This window comes from Saccopteryx bilineata, chromosome 2 (genome assembly GCF_036850765.1).
Source record: "Saccopteryx bilineata isolate mSacBil1 chromosome 2, mSacBil1_pri_phased_curated, whole genome shotgun sequence".
NCBI classification, from domain to species: Eukaryota; Metazoa; Chordata; class Mammalia; order Chiroptera; family Emballonuridae; genus Saccopteryx; species Saccopteryx bilineata.
The window spans coordinates 132,330,980-132,357,163 of record NC_089491.1 but is presented as its reverse complement, the minus strand read 5'-3'; the positions used below and the strand labels follow the sequence as shown (position 1 = coordinate 132,357,163).

At 42.3% G+C, this 26,184-nt stretch overlaps 1 protein-coding gene across 9 annotated transcripts; it reads left to right on the top strand.

Annotated features, from left to right (window-relative positions):
• Positions 1–26,184, top strand: LOC136324665 (spermatogenesis-associated protein 31D1-like). 9 transcript variants are annotated; one of them, XM_066257849.1, is made up of 7 exons: positions 1–124; positions 4,206–4,333; positions 19,026–19,202; positions 20,013–20,132; positions 22,453–22,498; positions 23,049–23,109; positions 23,922–26,184. In XM_066257849.1, the coding sequence occupies exons 3-7, from the start codon at positions 19,071–19,073 to the stop codon at positions 26,161–26,163; spliced, it is 2,601 nt and encodes an 866-aa protein (XP_066113946.1). In that variant the 5' UTR covers positions 1–124; positions 4,206–4,333; positions 19,026–19,070; the 3' UTR covers positions 26,164–26,184. The 9 variants fall into 9 exon arrangements, with proteins under 9 accessions (XP_066113946.1, XP_066113940.1, XP_066113945.1 ...); XM_066257843.1 differs by having other exon boundaries at positions 23,388–26,184; XM_066257848.1 differs by having other exon boundaries at positions 23,028–23,109.

The window sequence follows — 26,184 nt, the reverse complement described above, 5'->3', positions numbered from 1 at the left end:
CCTGACGGGCGGCCGGAGTTCCTGGGGCTCAGGACGAGGTGGAGTGCATCGCGGACCACGTCGCCCGCCCCATCCTCATCCCCAAGGAGACCCGGCGGCTTCCCGGGGCTACTGGCTATGCAGAGTGAGTGCAGCGACGCCGGCGGCTCTCCCGCTTTCCCCCCAGTCGTTCCCCTCACGGTTCCAAAACCCCTCTCTAGTTCCTTGGCCCCAGGGTTCTCTGGCTGCCAGCTTCCTGGCCTCGGCGGGTACCTCGTAACTTACACTGGCCATTTCTGTCTTCTCCACGCCCCCTTCCCCCATCTCGCATCCCCAAGGACGCGGCGTCTCCAGCCCGGGAATGGGTGGAAGATGGGTGGGTGAAGCGCTGCACCGTGGGAAAGCTAAGGTTGGACAGATCTGTGATTCCAGGGGGCTCGTACACTTGGGAGTGCGTAGAACAGTTCTGCTGAAGTTTGAAACACAGCAGGGAAATCTGGTATTTTCGCCCTCCCCGCCACAAATCTTTGTGCCTCCATATGAAGAGTGTGGGGTAGAGCCTGGAGGAGCGGTCCAGGCGAGGGGTGGGTTTGGCGGAGGGCGGTGTCCGAGTCCGGTAGGCGGCTGCGTTCCCTTGCGTGGTTGCCTGTTTCAGGTCTTCGTTTCTCCGACTTCAGCTTAATAGCGCATTTGCTTCTTTTGTTAGCAGGTAATAAAACATTTCGCGTTCATTAAATGCCAACACAATTTACCCCAGCCATTCGGGAAGGGGAAACTTATTCCACTGTTTATTGATAGCATTTTGGTAATCAGCTTTGGCGATTAGGCGAGTCTTTTTGAGTGATTTACTATTTCAAGAACCAGTTGAGTTTTGTTGACGACCTGGAGTGGAGCTGGGAAAGGAGGGAGGATTTTAATGGCCTCTGCCCCACTCTATGGCTACTCCTCCATTGACCATTAATGACCATTTTATGAATGGTTGGCTAAGTAATGTTTCTGGTGGAATTTAAGGAGACCGGCGTTCCAGGTTAATAGTGACCTGGTAAATGCAAAATGCACGTGAAACCTTGCGACCTGGCTCAAATGTAGCATCCACCGGGTACGAGAACAAATGTTGGAGACTTTCAGGAGTTAAGATGTTACTTTATTGGCCAGTTTAACCTGCGCAGGGGCGAACTCCCGAGATGTCCGGAGACATCTTGCCCACAAGGAGCTGCAAATGGGAGCCGCCCCTAGCGCTCACAGCTAAATCTTTTTATAAGCTAAGCAAGCAAGCCTCATACAGAAGCAGATGTGGCGGTAACCTATTTGCTAAGGGGACTGCACATAGCATAGCAACAGGGGCTGGGGTCTAGCTCATTGGCGAATTCCAAACCTAAACTTCTGATAAGGGTCTTTTAACCAATAGAATGCAAACCTTTGTCTCTTTTTCCTTTTTTTTTTTTTTCTTCTCTCTCAGCTTCCCAGAGTCCCTATCTGTCTCTGCTTCTTGAACGACCTTGGGCATGTTACTCCTAACAGAACAGGAGCAGGACCTGCCTGTAACCCTTAAGTTCCCTGTTCCATTAGTGCCCTGCTTATTTTCTGATCTTCTCTTGGTCCTTACAGTTGGCTAAGTAATGTTTCTGGTGGAATTTAAGGAGACCGGCGTTCCAGGTTAATAGTGACCTGGTAAATGCAAAATGCACGTGAAACCTTGCGACCTGGCTCACCTGCCCCTTTAAACTTTAACTCAGTCACCTCTGTAATCAGGATCCTCCCTTGCTCTTGCACAGCCTCGCATGCTGATTGGTTTATCGGGAACCAAGCAGCTCTTCAGATACCAGATCACTTTGATGCTGACCCTGTTCTGGTGGCCCGCATACCTCCTGGCAGACTTGGTTCCAGACACTTAGGGTTCCGGTGTGAGACTTGGTCTGGAAGATTCCCTGCTTAGAGCCTGGAATTCTTTTTTCCTTCCCCCTTCAACATGTAACAGCTTCTATCGGACTGAAATAGAAAATGTGTATACATGGGGCTAAGAGGGCTGGAGTGTGAGAGAGTGAGGAAGCAGAAGTGAAAATGATGGCTTCTAAAACAATAAAAATGAAAACGATAAAGGGTAAGCTTGGTAGAGAATGTTTGGGGGGGGGGTAAAAAATAGCGTTGTAACTTATTGAAGAAAGCCAAAGGAAAAATAAAACACCTGTGTAAGGAAAGACCTAAAGGAAAAACTGCCTGCCAAAACATACCAAGCACTGTTTCTTGACTGGAATAAGAAAACATGTTTCAAAGTCAGTTTGGACTCTTTGCTAGACAAAAGGCAGCTTGGAAGAATCAGAAAACCTAAACAGACTGATTACACCAAATGAGATGGAAACAGTTATTAAAAAACTCCCAACAAAGAAAAGTCCGGGGCCTGATGGCTTCACAACTGAATTCTACCAAATATTCAAAGAAGAACTAATTCCTATCCTTCTCAAACTATTTCAAAAAATCAAGAGAAAGGAAGACTTCAAGCTCCTTTTATGAGGCGAATATAATACTGATTCCAAAACCAGACAAAGACAACACAAGGAAAGAAAATTATAGGCCAATATCTCTGATGAATAGAGATGCTAAAATCCTCAACAAAATATTAGCACACCGGATCCAACAATATATGGAAAAAAATCATACACCATGATCAAGTGGGATTTATTCTGGGGAGGCAAGGCTGGTACAATATTCGTAAATCAATCAATGTGATTCATCACATAAACAAAAAGAAGAAGAAAAACCATATGATAATTTCAATAGATGCAGAAAAAGCATTTGATAAAATCAAATTGTATTTTAAAAGTGCTAAGATTTTGGCCCTGGCCAGTTGGCTCAGTGGTAGAGCATTGGCCTGGCGTGCAGAAGTCCTGGGTTCGATTCCGGGCCAGGACACACAGGAGAAGCGCCCATCTGCTTCTCCACCCCTCCCCCTCTCCTTCCTCTCTGTCTGTCTCTTCCCCTCCAGCAGCCAGGGCTCCATTAGAGCAAAGATGGCCCTGGCGCTGGGGATGGTTCCATGGCCTCTGCCTCAGGCGCTAGAGTGACTCTGGTCACAACAGAGAGATGCCCCAGATGGGCAGAGCATCGCCCCCTGGTGCCAGGTGGATCCCAGTTGGGCGCATGCAGGAGTCTGACTGCCTCCCTGTTTCCAGCTTCAGAAAAAAAAAAGAAAAAAAAAGGCACTAACAAATTTGCTACTTAAAATATGTCCTGCAGGACATAATGTTGAGACTTGTTCTCTTCATCAGCATTTGGTTCTTTGGGAGTTGAACTTGACTATGCTACGTTTTTCTGCAGTGGAGGATAACTAGTACTGTGTTCATTTCCAATGTTAGTGACCAGCAGCTAGCTAGCATCTAGCTTCCGGTCGTTAGGGTAAGTGGCTAAGGCTGAGTGGTTGGGACTCTGCCTACCTCAGCTTCTTCCCTAATGTGCTCTTTGATGTCCTTACAGGATTGATTGATTTTATTTTTCAGTATCTTCGTTCATAACAGAACTGCTTGTGCTTGCATTTCTGTGGTAGGGTTATTTGCCCTAATTTCTTTCTCACAGAAAAAGTATGCTCTTAGTGTTTGACCTTAAATTGCACATCCTTTCCTGAGATATTTATTTTTACCATGTCTCAAAACATTGGTTTTTCTCATTTGTAAAGCTAATTGTGCAGCTTTATAAGAAACTAAGTAGTTTTTTTATTCCATAAATATAATTGATCAGGCACTTATAAATTGAAAGGTGAACCATCTCCATTTCAATCCACATGGTATTTAAGCTTTTCAGAGTATATAGTAGGACAAACACTGAAACAGAGGTGTTTAGATTGGGTTATGTTCATAAAATAAACCATTTGATTGTTAAAGTTATGTTTATTAAAGAAAATAATATATGATCAACAATGTTCATTTTAATAAGTCATAGGGCTTCAAATAAAACTTAAGACTATTTAAGCTAGTTTGGCAGAAAACACTAAGTTAATACAGTCTTCTTCAGCCAGTTAATATTTATTAAACCCCCAATGAATATAAGGATAGCCTATCTTCAAGAAGTCCACACATGAGCAGGGGAGAGTCTATGTGTACGACTATAATGAAGCTATGTGGTAAAAGAATTGATAAAATGTGATGGGAACCTAGCAAATGGGTGTGGAAGACAGGCTTAGTTTTTTTTTTAAGAGTTTTTTTCTTTTTAGATTTTTTTAATTCATTTTACAGAGAGAGAGAGAAAGGGGGAGGAGCAGGAAGCATCAACTCCCATATGTGCCTTGACCAGGCAAGCCCGGGGTTTTGAACTGGCGACCTCAGTGTTTCAGGCTGAAGCTTTATCCACTGCGCCACCACAGGTAAGACTAGGGCTTTGTTCTTTCTGGGGAACATGGGAAGGGAATTAGCAAAGTTGACATTGATCTAACCCTTGAGGAATGGGTGTTGGCTAAAGGAGACCTATGAGGAAGACAACTCCATAAGTAAAAGCATGGTGATATGAAAGTGACTATTTCTGGGAATTAGAATACTTTTTGTTATTATCTGTACTTGTAGAGCAGTGGTACCCAACCCCCATTTGGTACCGGTCCACAAAGAAGAATAAATAACTTACATTATTTCCGTTTTATTTATAGTTAAGTCTGAATGATGTTTTATTTTTTTAAAATGACCAGATTCCCTTTGTTACATCCGTCTAAGACTCACTCTTGACGCTTGTCTTGGTCCCTGGCGGTGGCACAGCGGATAGAGCATCAACTGGGATGCAGAGTATCCAGGTTCAAGTCCGCGAGGTTGCCAGCTTGAGTGCAGGCTCATCTGGTTTGAGCAAAAGCTCACCAGCTTGGACCCAAGGTTCCTGGCTCAAGCAAGGGGTTGCAAGGGGTTACTCGGTCTGCTGAAGGCCCGCAGTCAAGGCATATATGAGAAGGCAATCAATGAACAACTAAGGTGTGGCAATGTGCAGCGAAAAACTAATGATTGATTCTTCTCATCTCTCCATTCCTGTATGACTGTCCTTGTTTCTGACTCTCTCTCTGTCTGTGTAAAAAAAAAAAAAAAAAAAATTGAGCCGGGGAGAAAAGCAAGTAATACAAGTACCGTACTTCCCCTTGTATAAGACTATCCCATTTATAAGACACACCTTAATATTGGGGCCTGAAATTTGAAAAAAAAAATTACATAAAGTAATGAATACAAACAAGTGGAGGCATATACCTTGCTCATGGTTAGGAAGAATAAACATCATTAAAATGTCTATATTTCCCAAAGCAATTTATAAATTCAATGCAATACCAATTAAAATACCAATGACATACTTCAAAGATATAGAACACATATTCCAAAAATTTTTATGGAACCAAAAAAGAACACGAATAGCCTAAGCAATCTTGAAAAAGAAGAATAAAGTGGAAGGTATCACACTTCCTGATATCAAGTTATACTACAAGGCCATTGTACTCAAAAGAGCTTGGTACTAGCATAAGAACAGGCATATAGATCAATGGAACAGAACAGAGAACCCAGAAATAAACCCACATCTTTATGGACAATTGATATTTGACAAAGGAGGTAAGAGCTTACAGTGGAGTAAAGACAGTCTCTTTAACAAATGATGTTTTGAAAACTGGGCAGCTACCTGCAAAAAAATGAAACTAGACTACCAACTTACACCATGCACAAAAATAAACTCAAAATGGATAAAGGACTTAAATGTAAATCGTGAAACCATAAATATCCTAGAAGAAAACTTAGGCAGTAAGCTCACCGACATCTATCGCAGCAATATTTTTGCTGAATTATCTCCACAGGCAAATAAAATAAAAGACAGGATAAACAAATGGGAGTATATCAAACTAAAAAGCTTTTGCCCAGCTAAAGATAATATGAACAGAATAAAAAGACAAACCACACAATGGGAGAACATATTGAACAATACATCTGATAAGGGATTAATAACCAAAATTTATAAAGAACTTATAAACTCAACACCAAGAAGACAAACAATCCAATCAAAAAATGGGCACAAGAAATGAATAGACACTTCCCTAAAGAGGACATACAGATGGCCAACAGACAAATGAAAAAATGTTCAACATCACTAATCATTAGAGAAATGCAAATTAAAACCACAATGAGATACCACCTCACACCAGTCAGAATGGTGCTCATTGACAAAACAACACAGGATAGGTGCTGGGCGAGGATGTGGAGAAAGGGGAACCCTCCTGCACTGCTGGTGGAAATGCAGACTGGTGCAGCCACTGTGGAAAACAGTATGGAGATTCCTCAAAAAATTAGAAATAGAATTGCCCTTTAACCCAGCTATCCCACTTATAGGAATATACCCCAAGGACACCATATCACTTAGTGAAAAAAAGAAATGCACCCCCATGTTTATGGCAGCATTGTTCACAATAGCGAAGATCTGGAAACAGCCCAAGTGTCCATCAGTGGACGAGTGGATTAAAAAGCTGTGGTACATACAGTGTGTCCGTGAAGTCATGGTGCACTTTTGACCAGTCACAGGAAAGCAACAAAACACGATAGAAATGTGAAATCTGCACCAAATAGAAGGAAAACCCTCCTAGTTTCTGTAGGATGATGTGGCATCATGTGCGCATGCACAGATGATGATGTAACACCGTGTATACAATGGAGCACCTCACGGCCATGCCAGTCGAGATGTGGATGGTACAGAGGAAAGTTCAGTGTGTTCTGTGGCTCGCTAAATTCGAATCCGTGACCAAAGTGAAACGTGAATATCGGCACTTTTATAATGAAGCACCACCACATAGGAATAACATTACTCGGTGGGATAAGCGATTGAAGGAAACAGGCAGTTTGGTGGAGAAACCCCGTTCTGGTAGGCCATCAGTCAGTGACGAGTCTGAAGAGGCTATATGGGATAGGCACCTAAGGAGCCCTAAAAAATCTGTGCGTGAGGCCCTGGCCGGTTGGCTCAGCGGTAGAGTGTCGGCCTAGCGTGTGGAGGACCCGGGTTCGATCCCGGCCAGGGCACACAGGAGAAGCGCCCATTTGCTTCTCCACCCCTCCGCCGCGCTTTCCTCTCTGTCTCTCTCGTCCCCTCCTGCAGCCAAGGCTCCATTGGAGCAAAGATGGCCCGGGCGCTGGGGATGGCTCTGTGGCCTCTGCCCCAAGCGCTAGAGTGGCTCTGGTCGCAACATGGCGATGCCCAGGATGGGCAGAGCATCGCCCCCTGGTGGGCAGAGCGTCGCCCATGGTGGGCGTGCCGGGTGGATCCTGGTCGGGCGCATGCAGGAGTCTGTCTGACTGTCTCTCCCTGTTTCCAGCTTCAGAAAAATGAAAAAAAAAAATCTGTGCATGAGCCTACATCGAACTGCACTGAATAGGTATGAAACTGGGAGATACTTCCTTTTATTTGGTGCAGATTTCACATCTCTATCGTCTTTTGTTGCTTTCCTGTGACCGGTCAAAAGTGCACCATGACTTTACGGACACACTGTAGTGTTAAAACTTTAAGCAAGGGAAAATAAATAGAAATACAAGCTTGACCAGGCAGTGATACAGTGGATAGAGCATCAGCCTGGGACACAGAGGACCCAGGTTTGAAACCCTGAAGTCGCTGGTTTGAGCATGGGCTCATAGACATTAGCCAAGGGTCGCTGGCTTGAGCCCAAGGCTGCTGGCTTGAGCTATGGGTAACTGGCTTGTCTGGAGCTTCCTGGTTGAGGCACATATAAGAAAACAATCAATGAACAACTAAGGTGCAGCAAATGAAGAATTGATGCTTCTCATCTCTCCATCTCTCTCCCTTCCTGTCTATCCTTGTCTGTGTCTGTCTCTCTCACAGAAAAGAAAGGAAGGAAGAAACGAAGGGAGGAAGGGAGAAAGGAAGGAAGGAAGTTAAAATACAAGTGAAACAGTAAAATTTTAAAATAATAGTTCATGCTAGTCATATAGGTAAAATATATAGAATATCAGTATTTTTGAATAAGGGATTAATATCAAATTATTTCCTTTCAGAGAATATACCTTCTTTGAATATATTCATGCATCAATTATAAAACTGATTATATAAGATACATAAAATATAAAAATTATCAACAAATACTTTATCTATATTCTCGTATCACTATAAAAAATCTTGGTTCTCATATCACAACATATATATACAGCTTTATATGTATTTGAAGTAATATATAAAATAATGATATATAAAATATATTTTATCTATGTATAAATAAACTAAAAAGTAAAAAAAAAATGTTTCAAAGCACTGAATAGCCTCCTCAGTAAGCTCTAGGAGATAATACAGAAAGATTAATTAGAAAATAATGAAAAGAAATATAACATTGCAAACCAATGCTATTGTTGACCATAGTTAGAAAGAAATTTATATCCTCAAATACTTTTACTATAAAAGTGAAAAAAGAAATCACTTTATTCTCCAACTCAGACAAAAAGAGAAAGGTTTTAAAAAATGACAGAAGGTCACCTGAGTAAATATGAAAAAAGAAGTAATAAAGGACAAATATATATATGACAAGTGGAATTTATAAGATAACCCAGAAACTAGAGAGAACACCAACACAAGAAATGAAGTTCTAGAAAATCTACTATAAAAGAAAGAAAAACATATGGTGTATTAATAAAAAAAATCTGACTATAAAATGAGAAGAAATTAAGAGTATAAAGGAAAATTTAAAAATTATAAGCAAATAGAATTATATAAACACATTCTGAAATCTTAAGAAGTCCTGGAATACAGAAAAGTCCTTCTCCATTTTACAGAAAGCAGTGTAAACTATGCTTAAATGTCCTGGGAATACATTCTAATATAAAAATCTGTCAAAAAAGAGATGGAATAATCTCATATAGTATGACTGCATAAGGAAAATAAAACAAAATTGATATTCTACAATATCTAGGGTATATATCACTTTATATAAGAAAATCTTTATAAAATGAAAAATATTTTATAGTTTAATAAGAAAAACAGGCCCTGGCCGGTTCGCTCAGCGGTAGAGCGTCGGCCTGGCGTGCAGGAGTCCGGGGTTCGATTCCCGGCCAGGACACACAGGAGAGGCACCCATTTGCTTCTCCACCCCTCCCCCTCTCCTTCCTCTCTGTCTCTCTCTTCCCCTCCCGCTGCGAGGCTCCATTGGAGCAAAGATGGCCAGGGCGCTGGGGATGGCTCTGTGGCCTCTGCCTCAGGCCCTAGAATGGCTCTGTAAGCAACAGAGCGACACCCCAGAGGGGCAAAGCATCACCCGCTGGTGGGCATGCCTGGTGGATCCTGGTCGGGCACATCCTGGGCGGGCGCATGCGGGAGTCTGTTTGACTGCCTCCCTGTTTCCAGCTTCGGAAAAATGAAAAAAAAAAAAAAGAAAAACAACTAATTATACTTAAGTAAATGCAAAAACCCATTTACAAGATTCAAGATCCATTTCTAATAACATACTACTAAAAACCTAGGATAAAGGGTATTTTATCAACATTAAAAATATTTATTCAAAACAAGTAATTAACATTATAGAATGCTAAGGTTATTCCTAATATAATAAGAACTAGATGTGTTCTCAGACTCTTGCCAGTTAGCTGAGTCAGTGAGAGTGTGTCCTGAAACACCAATGTTATCTGTTCGATCCCCAGTGAGGGAACATATAGGAAGGGACCAATAAATGCACAACTAAGTGGAATGACAAGTGATTGCTTTCACCCTCCCTTTTTCTCTCTCTCCTTTCCTCTCTGTTTCTCTAAAATCAATCAATAAAAAAAGAAAAAAGATAAATAGATGTGTTCTTTATATCTAATGTAGATAATATTGCTTTAATGATCTTATTAACAAGGCAAAAGGCAAAATTAAAATGCATAAATAATTGAAAGAAATAAAAATGATATGTAAACATGATTCATTACATCTCTAAAATTTAAAGGAATTAACTAAAATCTATTAAAATTAAGTTAGAAATTCAGCAAATTACAGATGAAGCAAGTCTTCCTATATTTTAAGAAACTTCAATATACAGAGTGTGATGAAAGTACAATTATAGATGTTTGTATTTAAAATAATACAGTATTTAAAAATAAATTACAGAATAAACTCTGTTTCACATACAACTGTAAGCATAGTTTTGCCCCACCCTGTTTGGTTAGGAGTTCATTTAACAAATATTTAGTGAGTGCCTGTCATCTGCCAAGCACTGCTCTAAGAAACTGAGAACAAACAGTAAACAAGCCAGACTCCCTTCCCTTCTAGAAACTGTAATCCAGTGGACACTCAGACTAAATACAGTATAATTTCAGGTAGCAAAAATGCTCTAAAGAAAAATAATACATGAAAGAGGAATAAAGAATGTTGGTAGAGAGTGTACTATTTGAGGCACACTAGTTTTCTATTGCTGCATAACAAATCACTACAAATTAGTGGCTTAAAGCAACACAAATGTATTATCTCATATTATTCATGGACAGGAATCAAGGCCTACAGTTCACTGGGTTCTCTGCTTAAGTCTCACAAGGTTGTAGTCAGAAAGTCAGCCAGGGTTGGGTTGAATGTGAGGTTAGGGGTCCTCTTCCAAACTCACGTGTTTGTTGGCGGAGTTCAGTACCCACAGCTGTAGAAACCCTGGAGGTAGAAGAACAATGTCTATAATTTCTTCTTCCTCTTCTAAGAGCTACTCTGATGAGATAAGGCCACCCAGGGTAACCTCCACTCAGATTCTGAGATTAGTAATCCAGTCATGGGATTTAGGTCCCATTGAATCACAGGGTCCACCTGCACAAGGACAGTACACCAGGGGGTGGAGATCATGGGGCCACCTTAGAATTTTACCTACTACAGAGAGAATGGCCAGGGGAGGACTTTCCATGTCGATTACTTTTGAGCAAAGACTGGAAAAAAATGAGAGACTGAGCTCTATAAAGGTGATTAATAAAAAATTAAGGTACATATGGGATTGGCTTTTTTGACACTACATTTCTAGTGGCCCATACTATGATAGATACTGAACAAATGCTTTATAACTATGCTGAAAATAAGCACTATGAGCATTCGTATTTTTTTTTTAAATAATTTTATTTTTTTAATGGGGTGACATCAATAAATCAGGATACATATATTCAAAGATAACAAGACCAGGGTATCTTGTCGTTCAATTATGATGCATACCCGTCACCCAAAGTCAGATTGTCCTCTGTCACCTTCTATCTTGTTTTCTTTGTGCCCCTCCCCCTCCCCCTTTCCCTCTCCCATTCCCCCCTCCCTCCCGTAACCACCACACTCTTATCAATGTCTCTTAGTTTCACTTTTATGTCCCACCTACGTATGGAATAATGCAGTTCCTGTTTTTTTCTGATTTACTTATTTCGCTTCGTATCATGTTATCTAGATCCCACCATTTTGCTGTAAATGTTCCGATGTCATCATTTCTTATGGCTGAGTAGTATTCCATAGTGTATATGTGCCACATCTTCTTTATCCAGTCATCTATTGATGGGCTTTTTGGTTGTTTCCATGTCCTGGCCACTGTGAACAATGCTGCAATAAACATGGGGCTGCATGTGTCTTTACGTATCAATGTTTCTGAGTTTTGGGGGTATATACCCAGTAGAGGGATTGCTGGGTCATAAGGTAGTTCTATTTTCAGTTTTTTGAGGAACCACCATACTTTCTTCCATAATGGTTGTACTACTTTACATTCCCACCAACAGTGGATGAGGGTTCCTTTTTCTCCACAGCCTCTCCAACATTTGCTATTACCTGTCTTGCTAATAATAGCTAATCGAACAGGTGTGAGGTGGTATCTCATTGCTGTTTTGATTTGCATTTCTCTAATAGCTAAAGAAGATGAGCATCTTTTCATATATCTGTTGGCCATTTGTATTTCTTCCTGGGAGAAGTGTCTGTTCATATCCTCTTCCCATTTTTTTATGGGATTGTTTGTTTGTTTGTTGTTGAGTTTTATGAGTTCTTTGTATATTTTGGATATTAGGCCCTTATCTGAGCTGTTGTTTGAAAATATCATTTCCCATTTAGTTGGCTTTCTGTTTATTTTGTTATCAGTTTCTCTTGCTGAGCAAAAACTTCTTAGTCTGATGTACTCCCATTCATTAATTTTTGCCTTCACTTCTCTTGCCATTGGAGTCAAATTCATAAAATGCTCTTTAAAACCCAGGTCCATGAGTTGAGTATCTGTGTCTTCTTCTATGTACTTAATTGTTTCAGGTCTTATGTTTAGATCTTTGATCCATTTTGAGTTAATTTTAGTACAGGGGGACAAACTGTAGTCCAGTTTCATTCTTCTGCATGTGGCTTTCCAGTTTTCCCAGCACCATTTATTGAAGAGGCTTTCTTTTCTCCATTGTGTGTTGTTGGCCCCTTTATCAAAAATTATTTGACTATATATATGTGGTTTTATTTCTGGACTTTCTATTCTGTTCCATTGGTCTGAGTGTCTATTTTTCTGCCAATACCATGCTGTTTTCATTGTCGTGGCCCTATAATAGAGTTTGAAGTCAGGTATTGTAATGCCCCCAGCTTCATTCTTTTTCTTTAGGATTGCTTTGGCTATTCGGGGTTTTTTATAGTTCCATATAAATCTGATGATTTTTTGCTCTATTTCTTTAAAAAACGTCATTGGAAGTTTGATGGGAATTGCATTGAATTTGTATATTGCTTTGGGTAATATAGCCATCTTGATTATATTTATTCTTCCTAGCCAAGAACAAGGTATATTCTTCCATCTCATTATATCTTTTTCAATTTCCCTTAACAATGGTTTATAGTTTTCATTATATAAGTCCTTTACATTCTTTGTTATGTTTATTCCTAAGTATTTTATTTTTTTTGTTGCAATCGTGAAGGGGATTATTCTTTTGAGTTCCTTCTCAGTTGTTTCATTGTTGGCATATAGAAAGGCTATTGACTTCTGAATGTTAATTTTGTATCCTGCGACCTTACTGTATTGGCTTATTGTTTCTAGTAGTCTTTTTGTGGATTCTTTGGGGTTTTCGATGTATAGGATCATATCATCTGCAAAAAGTGATACCTTTACTTCTTCTTTTCCGATATGGATGCCTTTTATTTCTTTGTCTTGTCTGATTGCTGTGGCGAGAACCTCTAGTACCACATTAAATAAGAGTGGAGAGAGTGGACAACCCTGTCTTGTTCCTGATTTAAGGGGGAAAGCCTTCAGTTTAGTGCCATTTAATATGATGTTAGCTGATGGTTTATCATATATGGCCTTTATCATGTTGAGATATTTTCCTTCTATACCCATTTTGTTGAGAGTCTTAAACATAAAATTGTGTTGTATTTTATCGAAAGCCTTTTCTGCGTCTATTGATAAGATCATGTGGTCTTTGTTCTTTGTTTTGTTGATATGGTGTATTACGTTAACCGTTTTACGTATGTTGAACCATCCTTGAGATTCTGGGATGAATCCCACTTGATCATGATGTACTATTTTTTTAATATGTTGTTGTATTCGATTTGCTAGTATTTTGTTTAGTATTTTAGCATCTGTATTCATTAGAGATATTGGTCTGTAGTTTTCTTTTTTTGTGCCATCCTTGCCTGGTTTTGGTATGAGGGTTATGTTGGCCTCATAAAATGTGTTTGGAAGTATTGCTTCTTCTTCAATTTTTTGGAAGACTTTGAGTAGAATAGGAACCAAGTCTTCTTTGAATGTTTGATAAAATTCGCTGGTATAGCCGTCAGGGCCTGGACTTTTATTTTTGGGGAGGTTTTTAATGTTTTTTTCTATTTCTTCTCTACTAATAGGTCTGTTTAGGCTTTCTGCTTCTTCTTGACTCAGTCTAGGAAGGTTGTATTGTTCTAGGAATTTATCCATTTCTTCTAGGTTGTTGAATTTAGTGGCATAAAGTTTTTCATAGTATTCTACAATAATTCTTTGTATATCTACGGTGTCCGTGGTGATTTCTCCTCTTTCATTTTGGATTTTGTTTATATGAGTTCTTTCTCTTTTTTCCTTGGTAAGTCTTGCCAAGGGTTTGTCAATTTTATTGATCTTTTCAAAGAACCAGCTCCTTGTTCTATTAATTTTTTCTATAGTTTTTCTGTTCTCTAATTCATTTATTTCTGCTCTGATTTTTATTATCTCCTTTCTTCGGCTGCTTTTCGGTTGTCTTTGTTCTTCTTTTTCTAGTTCCTTAAGGTGGGAAGTTAAGTGGTTCACTTGGGCTCTCTATTGTTTGTTCATATATGCCTGAAGTGATACGAACTTCCCTCTTATCACTGCTTTTGCTGCATCCCATAGATTCTGATATGTCCTATTGTCATTTTCATTAGTCTGTATAAATCTTTTGATCTCTACACTTATTTCTTCTTTGACCGATTCATTTTTTAAAAGTATGTTGTTTAGTTTCCACATTTTTGTGGGATTTTTTTCCTCTTTTTTGCAGTTGAATTCTAGTTTCAAGGCTTTATGATCAGAAAATATGCTTGGTACAACTTCAATTTTTCTGAATTTGCTGATGTTGTTTTTGTGGCCCAACATATGGTCAATTCTTGAGAATGATCCATGTACACTGGAGAAAAATGTATACTCAGTCACTTTGGGATGAAATGTCCTGTAGATGTCTATCATATCCAGGTGCTCTAGTGTTTTGTTTAAGGCCACTATGTCTTTGTTGATTCTCTGTTTGGATGACCGATCTAGAGCCATCAGCGGTGTATTGAGGTCTCCAAGTATGATTGTATTTTTGTCAGTTTTTGTTTTAAGGTCAATAAGTAGCTGTCTTATATATTTTGGTGCTCCTTGGTTTGGTGCATATATATTAAGAATTGTTATGTCTTCTTGATTCAGTGTCCCCTTAGCCATTATGAAATGGCCATTTTTATCTCTGAGTACTTTTCCTGTCTTGTAGTCAGCATTATCCGATATGAGTATTGCTACACCTGCTTTTTTTTGGATGTTATTTGCTTGGAGTATTGTTTTCCAGCCTTTCACTTTGAATTTGTTTTTATCCTTGTTACTTAGATGAGTTTCCTGTAGGCAGCATATAGTTGGATTTTCTTTTTAATCCATTCTGCTACTCTGTGCCTTTTTATTGGTGAGTTTAATCCGTTTACATTTAGTGTAATTATTGATACGTGTGAGTTCCCTATTGCCATTTTATATCTTGCTTTCTGTTAGTTTTGTGTCTTGTTTGATCCTTCTCTTTCGTTTTTCTATCTTTTGTTTTTATTTGGTTGTATTCCATACATCTTTCCTCTGTTGCTATCTTTTTTATCTCATGTGCTTCTGTGGTGGTTTTTTCAATGGTGGTTACCTTTGAGTAATGAAAAGGGTCCCTACCCCGTTCATTGTAGCAAACTATTTTGTGAGTACTTTTGCCCTCCATCGTCCTTTGCTACTGTTAATCTCCATCTTCTCCCCCTCTTTCTTTTTGTTGTTGTCACAGTTTAAATTTGGTTTTATTGTGTTCTTCTTGTAGCTTTTACTTGTGGCTCTGTTTTTTTTTTGTTCTTTGTATCTGATTGGAGAACCCCCTTTAGTAATTCCTGGAGTGGGGGTTTTCTGATGATAAATTCCCTCATCTTTTCTGTATCTGTGAATGTTTTTATTTCTCCTTCATATTTGAAGGATAGCTTTGATGGGTATAGTATTCGTGGCTGAAAGTTTCTCTCTTTCACGACTTTAAATATTGGGGTCCACTCTCTTCTAGCTTGTAGAGTTTCTGCTGAGAAATCTGATGATAATCTAATGGGCCTTCCTTTATATGTTGTATTCTTCTTTTCCCTGGCTGCCTTGAGAATTTTTTCTTTGCTGTTGGTTTGTGTCAATTTCATTATGATATGCCTTGGAGTAGGTTTGTTGGGGTTAAGAAAACTCGGTGTTCTGTTTGCTTCTTGAATTTGAGGCTTTAGTTCTTTCCACAGGCTTGGGAAGTTCTCATCTATTATTTGTTTGAGTATGTTCTCCATTCCATTTTCTCTCTCTTCTCCCTCTGATATACCTATTATTCTTATGTTATTCTTTTTGATGGAGTCAGTTAATTCTTGTAGGGCTATCTCATTTTTTTTAATTTTTGAGTCTCTTTCTTCTTCTCTCTGTTGTGCCTCAAGTTGCTTGTCTTCTATTTCACTAATCCTCTCTTCTATCTGACCTGTTCTATTAGCTAAGGTTGTTACTTCGTTTTTCAGCTCGTGAATTGAGTTTTTCATCTCTGTTTGATTTGTTTTTATAGTTTCAATTTCTTTGGACATATATTCTTTGTGTCCATTGAGTTGTTTTCTGAGCTCCCTAAATTGCCTTTCTGTGTTTTCTTGTATATCTCGGAGGATTTTTAGGATTTCTATCTTGAATTCTCTGTCATTTAGCTCCAAGGTTTCCAATATATTAAATTTTTTCTCCATAGATTTTTCCTCATCTAGCTGTGTTACCTCTCTTTCTTTTGTATCCATGATATTCGATTTTCTCTTCCTTAATGGCATCTGAGGGTGGTTTTGTTGATAGTATTAATGAGATTTAATAAAGAATAAAAAGTTAAAAAAATAAAAAATCAAAAAGAGTTGTTTTTTTTAAAAAAAATTAATAATGAAATAAAGAAAAATAAAATAATAATTTTTAAAAAAAGGAAATTATTCCCCCCCTCCTTTTTTCCTCTCCTCTCCCCTTTTTCTTGAGAAAATCTTGTGGTGAACTGTGAATTATAACAAACAATGCCTGTGATGGAGGTCCTGAATTGGGGAAAAGTAATAAAGGGGAAAAAAAAAAAAGAAAAAAAAAGGAAAAAAAAAAAGGGGGGGCGGTATGGACCCACAAAAAGCAAATAAGGAAAAAATTTGGGTCAAGAATAAAATGATTTGCTTTTAGGTGTTGGTGTTGTCTAAGAGTTATGATGAGAGGAATAAGAGAACAGAAAAATGGGGGGACAAATTAAAAAAATACTATTGTATTTAGTGGAACAAGAACTAGATAAAATGGAGAGCCAGGGATGGGAGCACTGCTACTGAGTTAAAAAGGTGAAGTAAAAAACCCCCAAAATGCCACAAACATAAGTTTGAGTCCCAGATAAGATAATTTGTTTGTTATTGAGGTTTGAATGAGAGGAGATGTAAAGGAGAAAGGAAGAAACTAATATAGAGGGAGAAAAGAAAGAGAGATAGAGAAAAAAAGAGGGAACCAATAAAAGAAGAAAAAAGAAAGGAGAGAGAGAGAGTTAAGGGTTTTGGAGTGCAACCCTCATAGAGAGAAAGGAAGAGGAGAAAAAAGATAATGGGAGATGTAACACTTATGGGTAGTGTAGTTCAAGGAGAGGAGAGAGTAAGACCGGCAGAGAGTTAATCGGCCAAATTGGAGGAGGAAAAAAAGTATCAAGAATGAAGATAAGAGAAACAAACGAACAAATATAATAAAATGGGATAGGTTATAAAGTCTGCAGATTATTCTTGATTTTGAGAGGTTATCTTCTTGTTTTTTCTTTTCTCTCCTTCTTCCTGGTCGGTGACTCTGTACCCCGGGTTCTGCCCCTTTGGCACGCTCAGGTAGAGGTTTGCAGTTGATAAGTCTCTATGGCAATGTCATGTATTGTGCTTTAGTCTCGTTGGGAGTCAAGGCTCATTAGCTTTCATAGGCTCCGACAGTGAGAGAGTCCGTGTTCCTGGAGCCTTTCTCCTAGTCTTTCCTTCCTCAATTAGTAGCCTGATAATCCAGCTATGGGGTTGTTGCTGCCTCTGCCTGGATAGTAAGAAGTTCAAAGAGCTGGCAACTCCCCACTCTATTTCCACTCAGCACAGGGCTCTGGGTAAGGCTCAGTCAGTCAGAGCTGCTAGCATAATCAGGCGGGCTTTCCGCCCACTCAAAGACCTCTGGCTCTGCCACTCTGTCCGGTAACACAGGCGGGCACCCACTTCCGGGGTGCTTGGAGGAAACTCTCATTCACTATCTGCGCGCGCAGACCAGGATATTCGGCCAGTAGTCTCAGGCTCTGAGTGAAACCCCCAACTGCATGGAAATTTGCAGCGCTGGAATTCGCTCTCGCTCCGTCCCCGTGCGCGGCTTTTGCAAGGCGCTGGGGCGGCCCGAGATTCCGCTTTTGCCCATACAAAGGCCCCTGACTCTGCCCCTCTTTGCGATAATATGGGCGCGCCCTGCCGAGGCACTCGGAGGAATCGCTCACTACCTATCTGCGCGCGCACACCAGGATATGAGGCCGGCCGCGTTTCCCTGAGTGAAACCCTCACCAGCACGGAAAATTTCCACCGTTGGAATTAGTTCTCGCTCCCTCCCGTGCGCAGCTTTCCCAGGGCGCTGGGGCTGCCCAGAGATTCTGCTTTCGGCCCACAGAAAGGCCTCTGACCCTGCCTCTCTGTGGGGCAACACGGACACCCACTTCTGGGGCTTAGGAAGAGATCTCTCGCCCACTACCTGCGCACCAACCAGGAGAACGGGTAAAATGGCTGCCCCGCTTGTCTTTCTTTGTTTGGGTTTGGCGCGAGTGTTAGCTTGTATTGCCCGGCTTGCCACAGGATCAGTTTTTCCTGGGCTTGGATCTCCGTGCCACAGCCTGGTTCGGCCTTTTGTGCGCGGCCTGGATGTATTCACCCCCTTTGCCCGCCTCAGTTTCTATATTCACAGTTACCAGAGAAAGCTGCCCTCTTTAGGTTAGTGAGGAAGGCGGAGCATTTCTTACTCCCTATTTCCTTCAGGATTTGGTTATATATTTAGCCAATTTTTCACTCGACCATACCTTCGGGTGTATTGTGAAGCATCTGGAGGCTCCAAGTATAGGTTTTTCTGTTTCTGGTTGAAGATCTTGTTGAGTTTTGGGGGAGATTTATCGGTATCGCTTCCTACTCCGCCATTACTCTGACGTCATCTCCCGAGCATTCGTATTTTACCAATGAGAAAACTGAGGTTCCAAGAGGTTAACGAGCACCCTCCAGTTCACACAGTCTAGATGTGGTAAGCCAAAGTGAAGAACGGAGCCGCAGAGCAGGTTCACAGGAATACAACCTGTGCTGTCACACTTAGGAGCACTCGGTGTTGGGTTTAAAGCTTCACTGTCACCATTCTGAGATTCTTAATAATTTTGTCTTAGAACTCAGGTTTGTAAGAGAAATCAAGAAGACAACGGAGCACGCGCATGAGCAGAGGTGAGGAGCACCATGTGAGTGCCTGCCCTTCCTTAGCAAGCCCTGCACATACAGCATTTGAGAATCCCATGTCACAGAATTTCAGCGGACCAATGATGGAGAGAGTGCTGTATGAGTACAAGGTAAGCAGGCTATATCTACGACTAAGTAAACAGGGGTGCTGACACCCTTTCCATTTCTGCCAGATGCCTTTTGGGGATCCCGAAAACAGCTGTGCCCATGTGCTCATCCCAGAGATAGTGATCAGGAGGGGAGTGAGAGCCCTGAGGACTGTTCCTAGGAAACTGAAAATGTATGGGACTCCTAAACTAATGACTTACCTCCGATGAGCCTCCTCAAGTAGCAGCACATTATTCTAGTGCAGCTTTTGAAATGCCCCCTTTTGGAGACAATATAACCACGTGCAGCAGGAAATTTGGAACCAGACTTCTGTGTGGTGATGTACCTCAGCTGGGAAGATGTCATGGGGCTCTATGGGGATCTCAGTGCAGCAAACATATGGCCTCTATGGCCACCTGCAATGTCCCTGGCAGTTCTTTATTATGAGCTAGGGGTTAGATATGTAAAATATGTGAGATGTATTCTTGGGAGGAGTGATACTTTAAACTTATTTAAAAAAGTTTTTTTGACCAATCCCACAATCCCACACTCCTCCCTGACTCCTTCCACTTTTCTGTGGCCCCACAATCCTCCTCTACCCCCCTCCCACACCTTTGGTGTTTCCCAATCCAAAAATGCCCCTCTCTCCTCCACAACTGCTCTCATTTCTCTCATCTCCCACAATGCTCCTCTCTGCTCCTCCCTGCCCCCTACCACCACAGCTTGGTGACTCTCCACTGCTTTACCCAAAAAATACCCCTCTGGCCTTAGACCTCTCCTTTTAGTCCCTGGAAAAAAAAATAAGGTTTTTCTAAGACTATTTTTCTTTTTAGGGGGCGGAGGAGGAGCAGGAAGCATCAACTCCCATATGTGCCTTGACCAGGGAAGCCCAGGGTTTCAACCCAGCGACCTCAATGTTCCAGTTCCATGCTTTATCCATTGCGTCATCACAGGTCAGGCTAATTTAAACTTTTATTGTTCATTTATAACTTACTGAGAAAATTAAAATTTGATATTTAACATTCACAAATACAATAGATCTTAAAGAATACCAAGTTCTGTAAGCAGTTTCCGTTACTTGGATTTGAGGACATGAATGGTCCTAAGTTAAATGTTTGGGTACAAACAAAATTTCTAGGCAGGATTTCAGACTTGCAAGGTAGTGGATGTGGTGAGACAGACATTAAGGTCTTCAAACATTAATGGGGAACCCAGGTAATATCTGAGTTACAGATGAAACAAGCAAAGAAGCCCTGGCTGGTTGGCTTAGTGATAGAGCATCAGCCTGGTGTGTGGATGTACCTGGTTTGATTCCCAGTCAGGGCACACAAGAGAGGTGACCATCTGCCTTTCCACCCCTCCCCCTTCTCCTACTCTCTCTCTCTCTCTCTTCCCCTTCCACAGCCAATGGCTCTATTGGTTTGATGGCATGGGCCCCAGGCACTGAGGATGGCTCTGTGGAGCCTCCACTTCAAGTGCTAAAAATAGCCTGGTTGTGAGCACAGCCCTAGATGGGCAGAGCATCGGCCCCAGACAGGAGTTGCTGGGTGGATCCTAGTTGAGGTGCATGCAGGAGTCTGTCTCTCTATCTCCTCTTCTCTCACTTGGAAAAGAAGTAAACAAAAATAACAAGCAGAGCATTCATTAAGGTAAATATGTGATATGTTAAAAAATTGATTGGAAAGTGGGATAGCAGAGTAGAACAGAAGGACCTAGAGGCCCACGAAGAGTGGAGGGACTCGGCTGAGCTGACAGGAGGGGGTGGGGGGACTGTGGACACAGGCGCATGAAGGTGTACCTGCCCCACCCTCAGAAACCCTTTGTGACTCCCCACTGTTCTGTGAGGTGGGCTGGCCATATATATAAATAAGGGGCCTGCCCTCTCAGAGCTCAGTTGCCTAGAGCAGCTTTGCCGTTCAGAAAATGAAAGACAATCTATTCCTGTATGGAGTACTGGAGCTTTATCTGAGCTTCTTCTCCAAATTTTTAGATAGAATCAACAACCTAATTTACATCTGTGTGCTGCTTCTTTTCCTTGATATTTTGCTGCTGGGATTGGTATCAGCTCTAGCCCTCAGGAACAGTGAACACACACAGAAGGTAAGGAACCCTGAACCAGCCCCAACAGAGATGTTTTGTTGTTGCCTCCATTTCCGTTCCCACATTTCTACATGAGATAGGTTGAGTGGGAAAGACAGCAAAGATGGGACATCTGAGAAGTGAACAGAACATCACTCTTGTAAGGAAGGAGACCAGGCAGAGCTAGGGGCTCAAGGAGGACTCAGGTTACTATATGAAGTTCTCAGACCACCTTGGTGTGGTAGCAGATTTCTGACTAAAATTCGAAACACAGTGATTCCCTAGGTCTGGATCTAGTTATTTAGAGACTTTGGAATCTCGGCAGGACCTCAGAGTTAAGGAGCACTTTGTCATGAGTCATGGTCCCCTGTCAGGCATCGCTAGACCGAGGCTTTGTTTGGGGCTGATCAGGAGAGCAGTGCTGAGCTTCAGAGAGCCACTGAGCAGAGGACATGGCCTGAGATCCATCCAGGTTACAGGGTCCTCTCTGGGGGAACAGAGATGTGACCTTGGCCTCACATTATATGCCCTCATTGAGCAGAGAACCTCTGGGAATGTCAAGTGTGGGCCTCATAGTCAAAATCCTTGTGTTTTTATTTTTAACTTTTTTGTATTTTTTTTTTTTTTTTTGTATTTTTCTGAAGCTAGAAACGGGGAGAGACAGACAGACTCCCGCATGCGCCCGACTGGGATCCACCCGGCACACCCACCAGGGGGCTATGCTCTGCCCCTTCGTGAACTCGCTCTGTCATGACCAGAGCCACTCTAGCGCCTGGGGCAGAGGCCAAGGAGCCATCCCCAGCGCCGGGGCCATCTTTTGCTCCAATGGAGCCTTGGCTGCGGGAGGGGAAGAGAGAGACAGAGAGGAAGGACAGGGGAAGTGGTGGAGAAGCAGATGGGCGCTTCCCCTGTATGCCCTTGCCGGGAAGCGAACCCGGGACTCCTGCACGCCAGGCCGACGCTCTACCACTGAGCCCACCAGCCAGGGCCCTTGTTTTTTTTAACAAGAAAAAAAATCAAACACATTTTATACCTTTGAAAATTGTTGTAAGAAAGGAACACAAATTTCTATTAATTAAGATGGGTTTGATTGGCTCAGAGAGACTAAATTATTCTTGGGTAATAAATGAGTTTTCTAGGGAGAGAGATGAGAGAATGAGTGCCCACTTCTCAGTCTTTTCTTTTTGTTCTCAGCATCGGAGCAGAGCCAAGCGGAGAAGAAAAGGTGGGACCCGGGAAGGTAAGGTTCTGCCTATTCCCCATGCACTCCCCAAGGGTGACCCTTTTTCTCTCTGCTCCATGAGGTACCTGGTCCATGGTTTCTGTGATGTCAGTTGCTAGACACAGTCCTCAGAACACAGAGCCCTCAGAGGGGAAAGACAGTCAGACCCTGAGACGCTTCTCAGACTCTGCTCTGCTGGCCCTAGGGATGCAGCAGTGAGGGGCCTGAGCATGGCTGTTGCCCAAAGATACCAAGAGTCAGAACTTCTGTTTTCTAACTTTGTCAAATTATTATACTTTAGTTCAGGATGATCAAATCCCTCTTTGTTGTAACCATGGACCACTCTGCTTCACAGAGTGGTTTTGAGCATCAAATGAGATAATGTATATACAAGTACTTTATAAAACAACATACACGGGGACCTTATAATGTCATCACTAACCATTTGACCTCATCTACGAATCCTTGGGGCTTACATATTATCCTAATGGTCCCCTACAAAGGGTCTCCTGTGTAATCCCTATGCATCTACTTTCATTGAATATAGCCCATTCTTCTGGTTTCTCAGATTGGAGGAATTACAACAGGGAAGAAGAGGAGAAAAGGGAGCTGATTTCAATCATAAAAAGGTGACTAGTCTTTCCCCTTTTTCCTGACCTGCTTTAGCATGTTCTGTGAAATTCCAGGCCTTCATGCAGCATTCCATAGGCATGGGAGGGGGTTGCCACAGAAACAAGAATATGAGTGAATGCCTTGGGGTGAGTGCTCCTGATGCATTGTGATGTCATGGATGTGCAGCGATGTGAAGGGGCAGCAGGCTTCAGGTGGCCCCACCCCTACCAGGCCAGTAGGTCCTCCTTTCCTTGTTCTGGTCCTGGCTGCAGCTCTGTACCTCCTGTCTCCTCAGCCCCCTAGGTCAGCACCATGATACCGTCCGCTTCTATCAGCTTCCATGCCCAGGCCCCTCCTGGGAGGTGTGTAATAACACAACTGCTTATGTCAACCATCTACCATCCTCAGAGGCCCTGGAAGATTCTACTCCCTCAGTGTCCCCTTTGGCTTCCCCAGGCCCTATGACTGAGCGATCATCCAGTCAGTCCTCTGCCTTCTCAGCAGTTCCTTCAGCAGACATAACACCACCTCCTCTGCCCAAGCCTTTTTCATCACCTCCCTCCAATCCTGCCCCTAACCCAGTGACCACCTTGGGTAATTTTCAGTCACCCTCACCTCCGGGTCACACTCTGCCTCCAGAGCCTTTTCCTCCCTCAGAGTGCAAACTCCCTGTGCACCATTCCCCACCCCAAACCAAAGAATCATTCTCTTCGCACCTGGATCAATATAATTTTCATCAAGAGTCTCCTGACCGACATTCTACACAGAACTCTTTTGGGAGAGACCCTGAAGCCAAACTCATAGATCCTGGACATCTTTTCTTTCTCAGCCCTGACAAGCAGGACTCGGAACAGCACTGCACAAACCCCAGGACTGGGGAGGACGATATGAAGCAAGAATCCGTTCAATTATCCTGGGGTCTTCCTTCACCGCACAGCGAGTCCTTAACATCACCTGTACAGTCCTCAGATGACTACTCCTCAATCTTTGTTTTCAATAGCCTTGCCAATGCCTCCACAGGCCCAGAATCCCCAATACTTCCTTATGTCTTACCTCCATCCTTGCCTGAGGCCCAACCTCAACCTTTGCCTCAAACCATGCCCCAATCCCGGTCCCTACCTCTCACTCAGATCCAACCCCAGGCCCCTCTTCAATCCCCACTCCCAGTCCTACCATCTAGTCCCATACCTCAGATTAGGGCCTATGGAGTATGCTTCGATGACCTCCAGAATAAATCAGAACTTCTCACCTCATCTAAAATGGATCACCTAGAACAGAATATACTGAAGAAACAACGGGAATCTGTGTGGGGTCTACCCTCTGTGGCCGATGTTTCAATTTCCATTTATCCTATGGAATTTTATCTCAGATGTCAAATTCAAAAGACACTTGAGCATCACATTAGAAAGAGGCTCATCCAACACCGGTGGGGCCTGCCCCTCAGGATCCTCGAGATTCTGTCCCTGATGAGGCCTCTGAGGAATTCCTTGGCCATATCTGAGTCAAAGAGCTGTTATGGCCACTCACAGATCTCCATGTATAAAAGCCCAAGTAGAAACAATCTAAATGTTAGATTGAGACAACCAGGAAGCTTCTACAAAAAGGGCTCAGAAATGTTTCACCTAGAAGAGAACAAGGGGACAGAGGAGAGAGACAGCCAAGAGGATGATGCAGATCATCTGTCCAGTCACTCACACAGCTCTTCAGATAAGGATGTGGGGTGTGACTCCCACACAAACCTAGACATTAGCAGAGAACATTCTGTGGTGTCAGGGCCAACAGCAAGTCACAGAAAACAGGCAAATGGCATGAAAGTACACTTGAACAAGAAACTTGAGGCAATTAGTAAGGGACAGACCCCTGGGACTGAGCATAGTTCAATGCACACTATGAAGCAAACACCTTCTATAAAATCCCAGACCGGAATAGAACAAACAAGTTTGCCACCATCTATGGACCTGAACTGCTCCCTGAATGTGTCCCAAGAGCTTTTTTCCTTTGAGTCCACTACTGAGCAGATATTGGAGTTCCATATTAAGAGGTTTCATACAAGGATGCTGTGGGGACACCCAGCCAAAGTCCCTGAATCAGTAAAGCACTTCATAAACAATACTTCATCCCATTCCTTGATCAATTCTAACTTTTCCTCCTCAACCAGCCTAATTTCTAAGATAAAGTCCCAACCCGGGGGCTTTATACCCCTTAGAGGAGGCTCTAAAAGCCTTCATGAAGAGAAAGAATATTCAGCCACCATCTTGAATCTTCCTGTTTCTGCTGACTCTTTTGTGGGCAAGGAATCTTTGTACAAGATTAATAATTTACCACAAGCTACAATGGAAGTGAGCCCCACAGACTCCCAGTCAGAGAAGTTCAGTGGAGGAGACACAGGGATCAAAGCATCAGAACTCAAAAAGAAAACATTTCTTACCCAAGACGCTGCTTTAGAGGAGATGCAGGGGGGCAAGTTCCCCCAGACCCTGTCCCAGAAGGACCAGTCTCCTGACAGCCTCTTCACAAAGAGAATGAAGAGATTTTTTAAAAAGTTTATTCCTCGGTTACCCCAGAGAATTTCCCAGGGAAATGGCAGCCCTGTACCAGCGCAGAGCAGGGGCCCAGTTAAAAGGAGAGCTGCCTTTACTGGGGTATCAGACACCGGAAAGTCACTGGAGGAGAAAGCTGGGCATCAGGATGCTCTAGGCTCCAGCCGCCCTCGCGAGCCCCCTCCCTCCACGGCGAAGTTTGGGAAAGCAGAACAGAAGGCTGCAGTGCGGGCCTGCCCACAGCCTGTCCAGGGGCTTCCTCCCAACTCCAGAGCCGCCTCCTCTAAAGCAACAATTACCAAGTCCTGCAGCCAAGCAGCCCTCTTTGCTGGCCAGAGCTCTACAACTAGTAGTCATACCAGAAATGAGGACAGACAGGCCCAGATAGTTGTGGCATTAAAGGAACAGCAACCCCTATCTGTGCCCTACAGAGGAACTGTGCCCCATCCCAGACCCACCTGCAGGCCTCCTGATGTACCCAGAGCTGCTAAAGGTTCTGTCCAGGGAAAAAATATTCCCACCCCAAAGTAATCCAAGTAAAGTTTACTTGTG

What these genes read in the sequence shown, in the direction of transcription:
- LOC136324665 (XM_066257842.1), top strand. Translation starts at nt 19,071, where the DNA reads ATGAGCAGAGGTGAGGAGCACCATGTGAGTGCCTGCCCTTCCTTAGCA. An exon ending in GAGTGCTGTATGAGTACAAG is followed by an intron (nt 19,203 to 20,012) that starts GTAAGCAGGCTA and finishes TTTTCTTTTTAG; the next exon opens with GGGGCGGAGGAGGAGCAGGA. An exon ending in AAAAGGTGGGACCCGGGAAG is followed by an intron (nt 22,499 to 23,027) that starts GTAAGGTTCTGC and finishes CATTGAATATAG; the next exon opens with CCCATTCTTCTGGTTTCTCA.